Source organism: Ailuropoda melanoleuca, chromosome 5, assembly GCF_002007445.2.
Source record: "Ailuropoda melanoleuca isolate Jingjing chromosome 5, ASM200744v2, whole genome shotgun sequence".
Taxonomy (NCBI): domain Eukaryota; kingdom Metazoa; phylum Chordata; class Mammalia; order Carnivora; family Ursidae; genus Ailuropoda; species Ailuropoda melanoleuca.
Genome location: NC_048222.1, coordinates 37,396,564 through 37,415,312, shown reverse-complemented (window position 1 = coordinate 37,415,312; position 18,749 = coordinate 37,396,564). Strand labels below are relative to the sequence as shown.

The window sequence follows — 18,749 nt, the reverse complement described above, 5'->3', positions numbered from 1 at the left end:
CTCCTGCTTTCCAGATGAGGAAACAGGGCAGAAAAACATAACTTGCCTAGTAAGTGGCAGAGGCGGATTCAAGCCCAGGTAGTGGTCGCCAAAGGTCACCCTCTTCTCCACCAAATTTTCCTGCCTCTAGCTAAGAGTGGCATGCTTCCCATGTGGCAGGCACTCTTCTGAGAGTTCTGCATATTCAACCTCATTTAATCCTGTCAACAAAAATATGATGTAGGTACTAAAACTGCAGTTTTTCGGATGAGAAGATGTAACCCCAGGGAGATGAAGTAACTTGTCTAAGCTCGTATAGTTGATTAGTGGTGGAGATTAGTATTCAATCGGGGTGAAAACCCAAAATGTCTAGTCACGCCGCTAGAATTTTTCTCCCACTTTCTCATATGTCACTGCTTCATTGTTCTCGGTACAAAAGGGAAGAGGCAAACATCAAATGCCAGGCAAAGCAGAGTGTGTGTGTGTGTGTGTGTGTGTGTGTGTGTGTGTGTGTGTGCCAATTATCTGAAGAGCCAATTCCTGAATATTCAGAAGTTGTTAATTTGACTAATGGTGAATGCAGGCTTGCACGTATTTTCTTGGTCTCTCCTGCTTCTCATTTTGGAGCAAATTTGCCAGGTAAGTAATGAAGACATTAAGTGCCACAGGAAGTTTGTTTATAAGCTGTCCTTTAGGAATCTTCCATCATGGTTTCAACAATCACTTTTATGGAAATACCTCCCCAGACTATATATCCTAAACTTACCACTCTAATTGCCTGAGGAACACATCCACGTTCCTGTTCCTTTATCCTCTCAAACTCAACATTCAGTACGTATTTAGCAAATACCTACAAGCACAAAACGCAAAACCCTTGGGCTCTCAGAACAATGCTTGACACAGGGGAATACTAAAGAAAGATAGTCCTTACTTTCAAGTTTTATGGGAGATGGGTAGACAGTCACAACACAAGGCGATAAATGTGATGGGCTAAGCATGACACACTCTGGTGTATGCAGTGACATTTCTTTTCTTTCTTTTTTTTTTTTTAAGATTTTTTATTCATTTATTTGACAGAGAGAGATAAAGCCTGCAAGAGAGGGAACACAAGCAGGGGGAGTGGGAGAGGAAGAAGCAGGCTCCCAGCGGAGCAGGGAGCCCAATGCGGGGCTCAATCCCAGAACACCGGGATCATGCCCTGGGCCGAAAGCAGACGCTTAATGACTGAGCCACTCAGGCGCCCCTGCAGTGACATTTCATCCAGTCTTAAGACAGAGGTAGGAATTGGGTCAAGGTTGGTTTCTCAGATAATTGACTCCTAAAACTGAAATCAACATCTTTCTCCCCAGACTGGCTGCTTCTTATCTCTACTCATTATCCTGCCATTTTAGCTACCCAGGCTTGGAAACTCATTGTTTACTCTGTCCTTGTTCACAAATCCAGACTCTAACCTAATACTTGTGGTCAATTCTTTCTTCTCCATATCACCTCCTTTCTTTGCCTTCCTCACTCTAGTTCAGTCTTTGATCTTCTCAAGCCAGGACTACTGCAAGTCTGTCATCTGAACTCCAGCAAATTCTCTTCTTGCTGATTCTTCCTGCACCACAATCTAGGTTCATTTGCCTAACATCCTCCCCTACTCAAAAATCTCAAAAGGTCATTCAGGACCCAAAGGATAAAGATCCATCTCTTTGTTCTGGCAGCATTCTGCCCCTAACCTTCTCCTCCCTCCATCTGAATCTCCCACAATTCCCTGGTAAGAGTCTCTCCCTTCAGTCTAATGATACCACCACCATCCCTTCAAGCCACCCACTCTGCTCTTTCTGCATTCATGCCTGTGTTGACTTTTTCTTTGCTCAGTTTTTTCTTTTTTAATGTAGCACATCTATATCCTATCTCTCCTGAAAGGGCAACTCCAATTTTACCTCTTCTGTGAAGCCTAGCTTGAAAAACTACAGAATTTATTGTCTGTACTAGTCATTTGGCAATTAACGTGTATTGACCTTTTCTTTGGTCAACTTTATAAAGGTATAATGTACACAACTACAAGGATATGTAGGGTACAACATTTACTGTCTCTACAACTACAAGGATACAGTGTAACTATCACCACATCAGGATCTAAAACACCCACATTACTCCAAACATTTCCTTCTCTCCCTTGCAGGTAGTGTCTTCCCTGCTCCAGTCCTAGGCAACTGCTGGTTTTCTTTCTGTTACTACAGATTAGTTATCTCTCACTCTCTCGTAGCAAATGGAGATACAGGATATGTACTCTTATTTGAATCTGGACTTTTTCACTCAGCATGTTTTCAAAATTCATCCATGTCATTAGAAACATGCTTGTTCTCTCTTATTGCTGAGATAATTCCATTGTCTGAATATACTGAATTTGCTTATCCATTCACCTGTTGATGAATACATGGGTTGTTTTCAGGTTTTGGCTCTTATAAGCATTTGTGTAAAAGTCCTTGTATTTTAATTTTTCTTGCATAAATACTTAGGAGTTGAATTGCTTGGTTGAATGATATGGGTATGTCACCTTTATAGTTTGTCAAACTGTTTTCTAAAATGGTTTTAACATTTTACGCTCCCATCAGCCATGTATGAGAGTTCCAGTTGCTCCTTCTCTATCCAACATTTGGTTCTTCTAAACCCTTTGTTTTTCCATACTGTAAATTGTTTTGATTTTTTATTTTGCTTTGCTAGTATATAGGAATACAATTGCTTTTTATACATGACTTTACTAAACTCACTTATTCTATTAGCTTTGTTATAGATTCCATAGGCATATCTATGCACATGATCTCTATTTAAAAAGACAGTTTTATATCTTCCTTTTAAACTTTTTTTTTTTTTTTAGATTTTATTTATTTATTTGACAGAGATAGAGACAGCCAGCGAGAGAGGGAACACAAGCAGGGGAGCGGGAGAGGAAGAAGCAGGTTCATAGCGGAGGAGCCTGATGTGGGGCTCGATCCCATAACGCCGGGATCACGCCCTGAGCTGAAGGCAGACGCTTAACCGCTGTGCCACCCAGGCGCCCCTCCTTTTAAACTTCTATGCATTTTTTTTCTTTTTGCCTTTATTGCACTAATTAGGATCTTCAGTACAATGTCCTTGCCTTTCTCCTGGTCCTTGTTCCTGATCAAGTTTTCAGCCCTTGAACATTAATTATGATGTTATTGATGGCTGCTATTTATCACACTGAGAAAACCCCTTGTATTCTTAGTTTGCTGAGAGTCTTTATCGTAAATGGATGCTATCTTTTGTCAAATGCTCTTTCTAAATCTAATGAGATGATCGTGTGATTTTTCTCCTTTATTCTCTTAATTTGGCAATTGCATTGATCGAGTTTTGAGTGGGAAGCCAACCTTGCAGTGTTAAGTTAAACTATACTTGGACATGATGTATTATTCTTATAATATATTGCAGGGTAGGTTTACTGACAGTCTGTTAAGGGTATTTGCATCTACATTCACATTAGGGTATTGCTTTGTAATTTCTTTAATGACTTTGCCTACTTTTGGTAATAGGATAATGTTGAACTTATGAAATGGGAAGTGTTCCCTAATTCTTTTCTCTTTTCTTTCTTTCTTTCTTTTTTTTTTTTTTAAGATTTTATTTATTTATTTGACAGAGATAGAGACAGCCAGCGAGAGAGGGAACACAAGCAGGGGGAGTGGGAGAGGAAGAAGCAGGCTCATAGCAGAGGAGCCTGACGTGGGGGCTCGATCCCATAACGCTGGGATCACGCCCTGAGCTGAAGGCAGACGCCTAACCGCTGTGCCACCCAGGCGCCCCCCTAATTCTTTTCTCTTGAAAGAGTTTATGTAACATTTGCATTTTTTCCTTATGTGTTTGATAGAAGTTATAAGTGAAGCCGTCTGAACATAGACTTTTCTTTGTGAAAGGATTATAATCCAATTCTTTAATAGATATAGAGCAATTCAGGTTTTCTGTTTCTTCCTGTGTCAGTGTTGATAGCTTGTCTTTTTAGCTCCAGAATTTCCATTTGGTTCTTTTTTATATTTCTTTTTCTCTTCTGAGATTCCTCACCTCTTCATTCAATATTGCTGTATTTCTGTGTTTGAACACATTTGTAACAGCTCTTCTAAAGTTCTTGTCTGCTAAATAAAATCTTTTAAAAAGCGGAGGGGGGGGGCACCTGGGTGGCTCAGTCGGTTAAGTGTCTACCTTCAGGTCAGGTCATGATCCCAGGGTTCTGGGGTGGAGCCCTGCATCAGGCTCCCGGCTCAGCAGGGGTCTGTTTCTCCTTCTGTGCTCTCTCTCTCTCTCAAGTTAATAAAAGCTTTTTAAAGAAATAAAGTTCTTGTCTGCTAATTACAAGTTCTGGTTATCCTGGGGTTGCTTCCTTTTTGTCTTGATTATTGATCACACTTTTCCAATTTCTCCACATGACTAGTAATTCTGAATATTGTACTGGGCATTTTAGATGATAAGTTCTGTCATCTTATTTTAAAGCATGATGGATTTTGTTCTAACAGCCAACTAACTTGGCTAAACTCATAAACTCCAAATTCTGCTTCCTCTATGATGGCTAGCCACTAAGCCAAGGCTTCCAACCGTTGCTTTCTGCTGAGACCCCTGAGGTCTCTCCATGCAACACATGTGTACTTCAGTGATTAGTCCAAGATTCGGGTGGTTTATAAACACATTTGGGCCCTTTTCCCCTGTGGCTTCTACTTTTCCTCTTGCCTCACCACTTTTCACTCCAGTAGCCCTTCATCTTCAACTCTGACTCCTCAAGCCAGTAAGATGGCAACTTTCTGCTTGAGTTCTAGCTGCCCCTCACAGCATGGAATGGGGAGTGCACTCAGGTGGGAAGGCACACAAGGGACATCTCACCCACTGCAGTTCACCTCTTTTAAGGCTGACTTGCTGCTTCTACTTGCTTTTGACATTCCCCAGGTCCATCAAAGTTATTTGTTTTCTATACATGTTATCCTTGGGAGAGTTAATCTGATACAAGCTTCCTTGCCACTAGTAGAATAGGAACTGCTCTATTTGTTTCCATGGGGAGATTTAAAAGAAAATGACACCATCACCACCATCAACTCTCCAGAATTCCCAGTATTTTTGACAGGACAAGCTTTATATTCACACACCCTTGATAGTTCTCTCTTTTCTTGCCTAAAGTGCAATGACTTTATGTGTGAATCCAATTGTTTTTTAAGTGTAAGAAATAAATACTGGCAGATAAGCCAGCCATAAAATACATTTAAAATAGAATTTAAGCGTAGAATAAGATAAAAATTCTTGATAGTGACAGCAAATGCCTTACATGGTCTGGTCCTGCATACCACTCCAATCTCATCTCTTACCATTCTCTGCTTAGTTCATTATCTCCAGCCACCCCAGCCTCTTTGTTGTTCCTCAAATACCAGAGCACCTGCCATTCCTATCATGTGGACTGCTCTTCCTCCAATCATCACACGATTGCTTCTTCTGATCATCAAGGTCTCTGATTAAGTATTGTATCTTCGGAGAGACCTTTCCTGATTACCCTAACTAAAAGAGCAAACCCTCTTCCCCACCCCAATTATGTTCTAACACCTTACTCTGCTTTGTTTTTTTCATAGCATGAATCACTATCTAAAATTATTCATCCATTTCCTTGTTTATAGTCTGGCTCCCCTCTAAAAGGTAAGCACCAAGAGGGCAGAATTTTTCTCTTGCTCACCAATGTATACTTGGTGGCTAGAACACTTATCTGTCACAGAGTGTGTTTAATAAGTACGTATTACATAAACAAATGAAAAATAATGGCAGGGTTGAGGTATATCTCATTTTCCCCCATTAAACTCATCTGGCAACAAAAGAAATTAAGATAATTGAAAATATGCAAAAAGTAATCAATATTATATAAACTGTAAGTTCCTCACATTTAATTTAAAATAAAGCCAGTATTTCATTTTACTTTAGGACAGTGAAACATTGTGCAATACATTATAAAACCATGTGAATCAACAAACCAAACATAAATTCTCAACTGGTAAGAGAAAAAAACCTAACTGAATAGGAAGGAAGGAAGGAAGGAAGGAAGGAAGGAAGGAAGGAAGGAAGGCAGGCAGGCTATGGTTGTCAAAGTTGTTTAACACATAGAAATGAAGTAAACTCATGGCAGTGAAATTTGGGGATGAATGGGCATATAACATTCATTATAATTTGAATTAAGGCGATAGGCTATTCAAAAGCTCAAGGAGCAACAGGTATTTACTGACAGTATTTAGCTTCAGAAGATTTATATTCTTAATCTTAAAACACAATGCTCTCTCAAAACATCAAATAGTCATCTCAAATTCAAGCCAAAGCAGCAATAACAATAATAATAATAGTAGTAGTGTTATGTGTTTACATAATCATTGTTCAGGCTCACAACTTCTATTAATATTTTATTTGTTATTCTTTTTATTAAAGTTACACTGTTCAAATTGAGTCACACATGAAATTAGCTTTGGAAGAAAATCACTTTGGTGTATTATTTAAACCTTCTAGGATAAAATGCATGCAAGTTCTTCCAATCATGCGCAACTAACAAGACATGTGAGGTATAAAATGGACATTTATTTTTATTATTCTCAATAAAAGATCAGAGTTATAGTAAGTTTCTCAGAAACAATTGTAACAAATTATTTCACGGTACAAAATTGCCATAGAAATTTTCCTGGTGAATGGCAGATGGGCGGCTATTTCTCACACACTTATTTCCCAAATGTAGAATTCAATAGAATGGTATTAATAAAGGAAAACCTAATTCTTGAAATGGGGATATCTTAGAAATATAATACTTTTTTTTTGCATGATGTTAGTAATTTCAATCTAAATTAGGCTATTTGGTTTGTTGTAATAGGAACCAATGCAAATAGATTTCATTAACAAGGCAATCCAAGTATATGAAACTCTATCTCTATTTAAATTAATTCCCTTTGAAAATTTTCTGTAAGAGCCATAACTTCACCAGAAATGCTCACAGGGACTGATCCACAGATCCAATAGTATTACAAATGGACAAACTAATAAATATACAAGATAAAAAAAATAATAATCAAGGATAAGTTTCCTGGCTCCCAAATCATTTAATAGTATCAGACTTGGTTGTGCTTACTATTATCTTCAAATTATTTAGAATAGTGATGTTCTAACCTGTGAATGTCATAGAAGTTCCATATGAGTGTTGCTTCTGCAGTAAGCTTAAACATTCAGTGCTTAATCTCGATCTGGAAATGCTGCTATTGTGGTTTTGTCTTATAACTCGATTTCTACCAAAAGGATAAAAAGAAAAAAAGAAACAAGGCGTGCAAGTGGGAGGTGGGGAGGATTATCTTCATTATTTTGGCAGGCGGCCACATTTTTGCCTTAGAGCTGAGCAAATTTTGCTGATACTCAACTATCCCAAAGTGAAACATTTATAAGAACAAAGAAGTAATTATGTGAGTGAAGATTTGAAAACCTATAGGACATCAAGTCATTTGATGTTGCGTTTTTAACAAGACTCTTCTTTCACCCGCATGGCTACTAAGACAAATCGCTCTGCTCACTCTTGACATCCCAGTCTGCATCTGGCTCTGAGTCACTGGAGTAAATGTCAAAGAGAGAGGCACTTCTAGACTGCAATCCGTCGGTCTGAGTCGTGGCATTACACAGTTGTTTTCCGAACACTTTCACTTTGGCCTGAATACCTGAAAGAGAATAAACACATTTGCCTGTGAATTACATTTTGCTTGTCATTTATCTTTCATATACAAAAGATCAATTCAATTATCGATCAGTTGAAGAGTCTAAACATACCAACACTGCGGTGGGGGGGCCTTTTCAGAGACATTTGTGTACTTTTATGCGCTGGGCCTTCTTCCCGGTGAGTAGGTACTGAAGCGACACCGTAAGATAGATTATTAGCAGGGACTTGTGTTTGTTTAACTTCATTTTCACATGTAATCTAAAAATATAAATCAGAGGAGAACTATATCAAAGGTAAGTCTAACTAGTACGGCTTATCTTTCAAAAGTGAGTGGTAAAACAATATACATAATAGTTTTCAAGGTCACATATTAGGAAGACTGGAATTTGAACCTAGGCAAGCTGGCTCCAAAGTCCAAGTTCTTAAGAACTCTGCCATACTGTTCTTTACTATTTGTAAATCATAAAATGCTAAGCATTCTGGTCAAACAGAAATTTATAAGTTATTAATTTCTTACAACTCATTATTTCCCCCCTAAATCAATAGCTGTACGAGATAATACTACTAGTATTAAATTACTGGATATCATAGCAGTAGCATTATTCTAGAAAGCCTAATCATCGGTCCTTTATACCTTACAGAGAAATACTTAAATAAAATAATATGATTGCCTTTAATGTTTTTATACTTCCCTGAGAAAAATTACAATGTGAAATGGAAATTTTGATTTGCCAGGGAAGTAAGAGGCAGAAAGGAGGAGGATTTGGACACTTAGAAGGTAACATAAACAATTGTACTACTAGGTATTTATCCAAAGAATACAAACAGTGATTTGAAGGGGCACCTGCACCCCAATGTTTATAGCAGCAATGTCCACAATAGTTAAAATATGAAAAGAGCCCAGATGTCCATTGACAGATGAATGGATAAAGATGTGGCATGCATATATACATATGTATATGTATGTGTATGTATATATGTATATTATATATGTATATATACACACACACATATATATGCATATTACTTAGCCATCAAAAAGAATGTAATCTTCCATTTGCAATGATGTGGATAGAACTAAAGGGTATTTGCTAAGCTAAATAAATCAGTCAGAGAAAGACAAATACCATATGATTTCATTCATATGTGGAATTTAAGAAACAAAACAGATGAACATGGGGGAAGGGAAGGAAAAATTAAATAAGATGAAAACAGAGAGGGAAGCAAGCCATAAAAAACACAAGTCTTAACTATAGGGAACAAACCGAGGGTTGCTGGAGGGGTAGGGGGTGGGGGGCTGGGTAACCTGGTGATGGGCATTAAGGAGGGCATTTGATGGAGTGAGCATTAGGTGTTCTACCAACTGATGAATCACCAAATCTTACCCCTAAAACTAATAAAACGGCAGATGTTAACTAAATTGAATTAAAATAAAAAATTTTTAAAAAGACGGTAACATAAGACTGAGTACCTAGAAATTATGTGGAAGACGCTAAGGATTTCTGGAATATGTAAGGAGGCCTGTGGGAAGAAGTAAGAAGTGATAGAGAAAAAAAAAATTAAAGTGCTTTGCAATCTTATCTAGCGCCCTGGTCGCGGCAACTGTCTTTGAACCACTGAAAAAATATTTAGTTGGTATTCATGGTTGCTGTAATATAGGCTATTAACACCGAAGTTATAGAAACTTTGTGAAAAAACTTCTGTGAAGAATCCCTTTGCTTTTTGTTTTTAAGATTTTATTTATTTATTCATGGGAGACAGAGAGGCAGAGGCTGAGGGGAGGGAGAAGCAGGCTCCCCACAGAGCAGGGAGCCCGATGTGGAGCTCGATCCCAGGACCCTGGGATGAGGACCTGAGCTGGAGGCAGACGCTTACCTGACTGAGCCACCCAGGCGCCCTGAAGAGTCCTTTGTAACAGGAATAATTACACCTAATATTACTGAGGACTTAAATCAAAATATAAGTCTTACCTTTTTATTTGTATTTGTAAAATTATGAACAATTTCCACTGGCTATATCTACTTCTAAGCCAAGCATTATAAAAGTCTAGTAAGTACATATTTCTTTACAAAATGGGTTTATGCTTTAATTAGGCTATTAAAAATAACTTCTATTCCCGTTAGAATAATAATACTTTTTATCACTGAGAAAAATTTGCACCATACAGAGAAGCAAAATAAAGTAAAAATTAGCCATAATCTCTTTATCTGTAGCTAACAACTTTGTATTTTGGAACTTTTTTGTTTTTTTCCATGTGTTTTTTTAAAAAACTGGGATCATCTGTTTTGTAACCTTGTTTTTTCCTTTAATATATCATGTTTCTATGTTATTTAATATTCTACATAATTTTTCTGGCTACATACACTCTATTGTACAGGTACACTGTAATTTATTAAAACAATCTATATTGGAAATCTTTGAACATAAATCTTTTGTGCACATATCTGATTATTACTTCTTCATATTAAAAGGTTAAGAAGCAGAATTTCCAAATATATATTGATCAACTGGAACACTAGTCAAAGAAAATATCTGAAATGAGGCACAGAGAGACAAAAGTTTGGAAAATAAAGAAAAGATCACAAGAGACAAAGCAGATAAGATGAAAAAGTATCATAAATGATATTAATTGTAGTACCAGAGGAAGAGAGAGAAAATGGGACAGAGGCACTATTTGAGCAAATAACATCTGAAAATTCACCAAAATGGAGAGAAGACATTAAGACATGGTTTTACAAAAGTACTATTTGTATTTATCCAAATAAAAACAAAGGAAGCCATACCTATGCACTTTACAGTAAAACTGGACAACAAAGAGAAGACATTAGAAGCAGCCAGAGGAAAAAGATACATTCTCTTCAAAGGGGCAATCATAGGATGGTAATGGCAAAACTCTTAAGGATACAGAAAGATTGAAAATAAAAAGATATAAAAAGACATTCTATGCCAACACTAACCTAAAGAAAGCTGATGTTGCTATATTGGCATTACATAACACAAAAACTGTTAGAATTACAAGATCAAATATGTAAATTCAAAATCACAGAAGATTTTTAATATGCCTCTCCCAGTAATTAATACAGTAAGTAGACAAAAATTCCAAAAGCATAGAGAAGCTGTAAACATGATTATAGACATGTACATAAATGTACTCAACCGCAGAACACACATTCATCTCAAGTGCATATGGAACTTTTATAAGAACTGACCTATGTTTTGCCTAATACAAGTTTCAATAAATTTCAAAGGATTAAATTCATATGCTGTATATTCTCTGGCCACAGGGTAACTGACTTAGAAATTGATAACAACAATAGAACTACAAAATGCCTGTATGTTTAGAAATTTAAAAATCTACTTCTAAATAACCCATGAAAAGATGAGATAAATTTATAGTGAAAATAAAAAGATATTTTAAGCTAAATAATACTATTCTATATAAAAAACTTGTGGGACTCAGTGAATGCCATGCTTACAAAGGAATTTATAGTCATACGCACAAAAGAGTATAGAAAAATTAATTAGGCTGAATAAATTTAGATTGGAATTGTTAACATCGCACAAAAAAGTATCCCACAAAATATTTCTAACATATCCTCATTTCAGAAGTCAATTTTTCTTCTATTAATACCACTCTAGGGAATTCTACAATTGGGAAATAAGCATGTGAAACTCAGATGCCCCTTTGTCCATTAATATGAGAATTCTGAAAACCCATGATCCAATTTAACTTCTCAAGAAGTTAGAAGAACAGTAAATAAAAATTTTAAAAGTAGAGGAACCAAGAGTGAACTATAACATAAACTATGGACTTTGGGTGATAGTGATGCGTCAATGTAGGTTCCTCAGCTCTAACAAATGTACCATTCCGGTGGGGGTGCTGATATTGGGGATGCCTACCCATGTGTGGGGGCAGTGGGAAAATGGAAAAATCTCTCTATGGTCCCCTAAATTTTGCTGTGAACCTAAAATTGCTAAAAAAAAAAAAAGTCTTACAAAAATAATTTTTAAAATACTGGGAAAAAATTTTTAATGTTATTATTTATTTGACAGAGAGAAACAGAGATAGCAACAGAGAGCACAAGTGGGGAGGAGACGGAGAAGCAGGCTCCCGCTGAGCAGGGAGCCAGACACTGGGCTTGATCCCAGGACCCTGGGATCATGACCTGAACTGAAAAAAGACACTCAACCAACTGACTGAGCCACCCAGGTGCCCCAGAGCTGGAAAATTTTTTTAAAAAATTTAAGCAGCTGGGCACAATTTGAAGTGTTTGGTAATTCAGTGTTTTGTCTTCACATAAGCAAGTTGGTTATTCTTAACAATATTCTTTGCATGAAATACCACATCTTAATATGTAAAGATAACTTTAAGTCAAGTTTTCACTTTTTAACAAGCTTGTTTAATGGAAAAATAGATAAGGAAATATCTGTTAATCATTTAGCTCAGTAATACATAAATCTAATCTATCAACTAAAAAATCAAAGTTGAAAAAAATAAGTTAGAGGGAAGGAAAAGTGACAAAAAATAATGCAAAAAAAATACCAGAAAGAAGACGAAGAAGGCAGTTTATTTTTTGAAAAGACTAATAAAAACCAATGAACACGAGGTGAAGCAGATCAAAAACAGAATGAAAAAGCAAAAATTACTAAAGATCATATAGAATTTTAAAGGGTCAAAGATTATAATTCTGTGTCAATATATTTGAAAATTTAAACTAACAAATTTTTAGAAACATATAACTTATCAAAATAAGTATAGAAACAAAAAACTGAATAACCCCATAACTATTAAAAAAACCTGATCCATCATTAAAAATCTTCTCACAAGGGGCACCTGGGTGGTGCAGTTGGTTGAGCATCCAAATCTTGGTTTCCTCTCAGGTTGTGCTCTCAAGGTCATGAGACAGAGCCCTGCTGCGGGCTCTGAGCTTAGCATGGAGTCTGCTTGAAATTCTCTCTACCCCTCCCGCTTGTGTGTGAGTGCTCTCCCTAATAAATAAATAAATCTTCTTTTTTTAAAAAAGATTTTATTTATTTATTTGTCAGAGAGAGAGAGCGCGAGTGCACAAGCAAGGGGAGCAGAGGCAGAGGGAGAAACGGGCTCCCTGCTGAGGGAGGAGCCCCACATGGGACTCCATCCTGGGACCCTGGGATCATGACCTGAGCCGAAGGCAGATGCTTAACTGACTGAACCAGCCAGGTGTCCCTAATAAATAAATAAATCTTAAAAAAAGTCTTTCCACAAGGAAAACTCCAGGACCAGGTAAGGACTAGGTATCTTTACCATCAAACTCTACCAAATATTAATACCAAATTTATTAATGAATATATAATGTCAATTTATAGAAACATTTCCAGAGAATGATATAAGAGGAAATAACTCCAAACTGGTCAGCATAATCTTGATACCAAATCTGAGAAAGACATTTCAAGAAAGAAAAATTATAGACTGAGTTTGCCCATAAACACAGATGTAAAAATCCTAAGTATTATCAAATGAAATTAAGCAATATGTAAAAGTAATACACCTTGGCCAAAATGTGTTTACTTCAGCCATGCAAATTTGGTTTTATATTTCAAAACCAGACAATATAATTCACAATAACAAAATAATAGGCAAAATATATGATCATGAATAGATTCAGAAAAAGCACTTGATACAATTCAACATCATTTATGATTTAAACCTGTAGCAAAAACTAGGAAGAGGTGGGAATATTTCTTTTTATGATAAAAAGCAGCAGCAAAAAATCCACAAAACTGTAGCAAAAAATGGTAAACTTATAAAGGCTTTCCCTCTGGAAATTAGAATGAGAAAAAGGATTCCTCATCACCTCTTTGGTTCCCAACACTATACTGAAGTTTCTAGTTAGTGCAGTAGGAATAGGAAATAAAAGCACAAACATCAAAAACTATTTACTGAAATGTTTTAGACATGTAGAAAATTGAAAAATATCTACAAATTATTGGAATAAATAGGTTTACACAAGGTTTCTGGATATAAGGTCAACAAAAATAAATTTATCTATATAAATACATAAAAACAAAATTTTAAATACTGTTTATAATAGCAAAATCTAATAGGAATAAATCAAAAAATGTACAAAACCTTTACATAGAATGCCATAAAATATTTTTAAGAGGAACGTAAAAACCCAGATAAATGTAAGGATACGCTGTTTGTGGACTGGAAGAACTGCTATTGTCAATATGCTATTTCTCCCCACATTCATTTATAAATTCAATGTAGTCCCAATCAAATCCCGGTAGATAATTTCTGGAAATTGACAAACCAATTCTAAGATATAGATGGAACTTTAAGGAGCCCCAAATAGCCAAGACATCCATGAAAATGAACAAGGTAAGAGAAATCGATCAATTGAATATTGATTCTTAATATAAGCCACAGTAATTAAGGTACTGTGATAATGGTGCAAAAATACGCAAATGGATAAATGGACAGAATTTTAAAATGTGGAAACAGACTTCATGTGTACATAGAAACTTAACTTATGACAAAGTTGACGCTGTAGGATAATGAGGAAATGCTAGCCTTTTCAATAAAAGACGCTGCGTCAATTGGGTATTTATATGGGAAAAAAATGAAACTTAAACCCATCATACACAAAAGTCAATTCTGAATGGGTTGTAGATCTGAATGTAAAAATTTAAAACAAGTTTATAGAAAACAGCCTAATAGAATGTTTAAGCATTAAGCATATAGAAAAATACTGGTAAGTTGGTCTACATTAAGAATTTCAATACATCAAAAGACACTATATGGAAGAGGGAAGCCATCGCAGGAGAAGATATTTGAAACATACTTAACTGACAAAGGAAGCCAGAATTTATTAAGATCCCCAAATCAACAAGAGTAAGATAACCCAACAGAAAAATGGGCATATCATCAAAGAGGCTATCCACATGTTCAATTAACATTTGAAAAGGTGTTCCCTTACTAATTTCATTTACAAAATGGGAAATGCAAAGTAAACCACCACTACACACCTTGCAAAAGGCCTCAAATGTGAGTCTGACCAACCAAGTGTAGGCAAGAATGAGGAACAATGTGAACGCTTATACACTGCTGGTAAAGTGTGAATTGGTACTACTATTTTAAAAAGTCACTTGGAATTATTTATTGAATTTTAACATACTACTCTGTCCCAGCAATTCTAGGTATATACCATCAGGATCGTGTGCACCTATGAAAAAGACATGTTCAAAAATGCTGATAGCAACATTACTTATAATCGCCCCCAAATGGTAACAACCCTAATGTCCAAATAGAGAACAGATAAATTTTTTGGCATATTCATACAATGGACTGCTACATAATAATGAAAACAATATGAATGAATCTCACAAATATAAGGTTGAACAAAGAAGCCAGATGCAAGAAATGCCTACATTTCTTTACACTTTATGAAGCTAAATAAAAAAGCAAACTTGGTTTCTTTGAGGAGGAGGGAAGGCTACAGCTCAGGTGATATAGGGGCCCCTGGATTGCTAGTAGTGTTCTATTTCTTTGAGTTATCTAGGGGTTACACTCGTTCAGTCTGTGATAATTTAATGACAATATTTATGCACTTTCCCGCATATGTTACACTTTGTTTAAAAAATACAGTTGGATAAAAAATAAGAATGCAAGATTAACAGTTAAGGAAAATAATCACAGCCTCATGAAGCAAAATATCAGACAGTGTATAGTGCTCCTCAGAGCCCCTTTTCTCCTCGGAGAAAGTCCCTAATCCTTTCTCAAGCTCCCTACAGGTAGAGAACATTCAGTTATATTTATCTATAGAAAGCACCAAGTACCCAGAACAGTGTCTACAACAGCCCCTCAATAAATGTCGTAGAATGCCTGGAAATTTGATTTTTAGTTAGTTGGTCCTGGAATTGGAAAAACAGCGAGTGGGGAAAGGAGCCAGAGGTGGCATAAGCAGACTTTCTTAGCAGTTACGGGGGTTCTCAATCCAGACCTGGCTAAAAACGTATTGCTGTCAACTCTAAACTCTTTTTAACCTTATATACTTTTAAAGTAACTGTTAATAAAACTAACACATAGTTTCCTAATAAACAGCAAATATATTAATGTAATATGGATTGTTAGAAATGTTGGCTGGATGTATTATTTTAATATATATAGTATTCTAATTGCCAAGTAGGTTTGGTATGTACTCTGGATTTCCTCAAGGTTAGCCTTTGTTATAAAATCTTTGATTGTTTCACTAGCTTGGCTTTTCTTCTCCCAAGTTTTGATTAGATGGTATAATTATGAGGAAGTAAAATGGCATAAAGGCGTGCATGGCATGTTTAACGTTCCTCTCTTTTACTAGATACTTGCATTTGTGTATTATATATGTGCTTAGGTAATGGTAAGGTAGTGATAGTGGACAGATGATTAAAAGAAGAGACAGATGTCTTGACTGGTATATAGCTTGGTGAGAAGGGTAGCTGGCAGAGAACTGAAAATTCTATTGTCATAATCACTCCACAAATACTTATTGAATTCCTAAAATTTGCAAAATANAGTACAAAAAAGTGTTCTTAGAGTCATAATCACTCCACAAATACTTATTGAATTCCTAAAATTTGCAAAATATTGTCGAGGTACTGCCAATACAATAATGAACGTGTCAGATAGGATCCCTGCTCTCATGGAGCTTACATTCTAATGTGAAGACAACCATTAAGCAAATGACACAATTATTTCATGACAACTGTGAGGCGTTATTGAAGTGCATGTGCTACCGAAGCATATGAAATAAATGAAGAATGAAAATATATCATTAGGGGATCAAAAGGAAAGGATGTTTGAATTGATTTTTAAAGTAAAAAGACTTAATTGATGATTCCAGGGTATTACATGAAACAAATGACTGAAGACTTGTTGGTAGGAAGGAACAGAGCACATTCAAAAATGGAAAAGATCAACACGACTGGTGTATACTGAGCTACAAAGACAATGGCCTTGGATAGGGCTAGTACGGTAGGCAGGGGCAAAAAGCACACAGGGACTTGCAGGTTGTGTCATTAATTTTGCTCTTTATCCTAGTAATTTCAGGACACCTTAAGTGTCTTAAGCACCCACTCCCATATAGGAAGCAGGCTGGTATTTCAGAAGAAGTTTTGATCTGGCAGTTGGACCTACAGCAAATATTACAGGCCCATGAGGAAATTCTTTTTTTTTTTTTTTTAAGATTTTATTTATTTATTCAACAGAGATAGAGACAGCCAGTGAGAGAGGGAACACAAGCAGGGGGAGTGGGAGAGGAAGAAGCAGGCTCATAGCAGAAGAGCCTGATGTGGGGCTCGATCCAATAACACCGGGATCACGCCCTGAGCCGAAGGCAGACGCTTAACCGCTGTGCCACCCCAGGCGCCGCCGGTGAGGAAATTCTGAATCTCCTGGATTGACATCCTTGTGTGTGAAGTGTGAGTCTGAACTAGAGGGAGCACTTAGTTTCCCTTCAGCTCTAGAATTCTACCAACCCATCTGAATATTCAAAGTCAAAATGTCAGTTACAGATCACTTCACTTCTTGGTGAACTCTTCCCATCTCTAGAAACGAACACCTTTTAGATCTAATTAAAAGTCATAATTTAATCTATGTAATGGTGATAGGGCTGAAGTTTGATTATCTCCAAGAAGGTTGGGAAGTCTTCATTAAGATGGTAAGTGGGGAAGAAGATAGCAGTGACCAGATGCAAAGTAAGTCTAGTCAATGCTTAAGAGGATTAGTAAGGTAACAGAAGAGCAAGGTGGGAAAATTCAGCTCACTGCGATGTTTTAACCAACAGGAAGCTAGTCAAGAAAAAGTTGAGGAGCGGGAAGGGATTGTTTATCAGCAATCCCCCTCTTCACCCATAGCTCCGCATTCCCCTTCCCTCACCATTTTGGCGGTTACAATGGACATTTCCTCAAGCTCAGGTAATATGTTATGCAAAAACAGTTACAAGCACCCCTTGCCTTGAGATTTGCTCAGATGGAACCCTTTCTATTTAAAAAGCCTGCGGCGGGCTGTGAAGGCGACTCTAGAATCTAAAGGACGAGTGTGTGTTTGTGAGTCTGGGGCAGGAGGAGGTAGAAGTGTAATTCTAGAGTGTTCATGTTAAATGGAACCTGGAGATCGCCGCTACAGCACCCTCCTAATTTTACTGATGGGAAGACAGTACCCTTCGAGGTGAGGTGACCTTCCCCAGGTGACACTAGTGGCAGAGCCGAGCCACAGTCCGGGGGTCCTTCCATGACCCTCGGCCGACTCCTGATATCCCTTTACCTGTGAAGGCGCAGCCCTCTTCCTGGCCCGGAGGAGCGTACAGGGGGCTGGCCCCGGGGCGGCTTCTGCCTGCCTGACTGCCTGGGGCGCTCCTCCCTTTTCGGGGCCGCCCGCGTGCTCTCCCTCTTCTTCCCCCTTAGGTGCTGCGGCGGACACCCGGTGCAGGGTGGGCACGGCGCCCGCTACGAGCCGCAGGCGCTGGGAGAAGCGCAGATTCTTCTGGATAACCGAAGAGACGTCAAAACAGGCCGGGGCGAAGTGGTCGGAGCAGATGACAGAGCGGTCATTGCCCCCGTACCAGTCTGCGCGGCGGCCCCGCACGAAGCGGTCCCACAGCAGCCGCACGGCCCGGTCCTTGGGAAAGCGGAACAGTGACTTCCCGGATTTGGTGGTGTTGCCGCAGTGGGCGGCCACGCAGCGGGCAGGCATAGCGGCGACCTCGGCCTCCGCACGCCCGCGCGCTCCCAGCCGGGGGGACGCGGTGCCCCTGCGCCAGTCCGCGCGGCGCGGCGCCTCGTCCGGGCCCCTACCTCCGGCCCCCGGAAGTGCCGAGCTAGGGCCCCACAGGGGAGTACGCGGTGCTCGGGTGTCGGCCTCCGCCCGCTCGCAGCGGTCCTCCCCCGAGAGCGGGGGGCCGCCAGCAGTGGGATCCAAATTTCGCGCGGGCCGAGCTGAGGTGGGCCGTAAAGAGGAGCGGACCGGAAGTGGTGGTTGTCACAGCTACCGAGGCGGCCGGCCTCCTCCCCGTCTCCTCACCCCTACACACCCGCTCCGTTTGTACGAGGC

The 18,749-nt window shown here is 38.2% G+C and overlaps 1 protein-coding gene across 1 annotated transcript; it reads right to left on the bottom strand.

Annotated features, from left to right (window-relative positions):
• Positions 1–5,861: 5,861 nt before the first annotated feature.
• Positions 5,862–18,427, bottom strand: THAP10 (THAP domain containing 10). Its single transcript, XM_002922324.4, has 3 exons — positions 17,964–18,427; positions 7,792–7,939; positions 5,862–7,682 (listed from the first exon to the last, which is right to left on the bottom strand). Exons 1-3 carry the CDS (start codon positions 18,390–18,392, stop codon positions 7,519–7,521), a joined length of 741 nt encoding a protein of 246 aa, XP_002922370.2. The 5' UTR covers positions 18,393–18,427; the 3' UTR covers positions 5,862–7,518.
• Positions 18,428–18,749: the final 322 nt, after the last annotated feature.

Excerpts from the sequence above, each read along its gene's own strand:
- THAP10 (XM_002922324.4), bottom strand. The coding sequence starts at position 18,392 with ATGCCTGCCCGCTGCGTGGCCGCCCACTGCGGCAACACCACCAAATCC. Across the intron at positions 7,940-17,963 it reads AGAGGGCTGCGCCTTCACAG|ATTACATGTGAAAATGAAGT; the intron begins GTAAAGGGATAT and ends TTATATTTTTAG. Across the intron at positions 7,683-7,791 it reads GCCCCCCCACCGCAGTGTTG|GTATTCAGGCCAAAGTGAAA; the intron begins GTATGTTTAGAC and ends ATTCTCTTTCAG.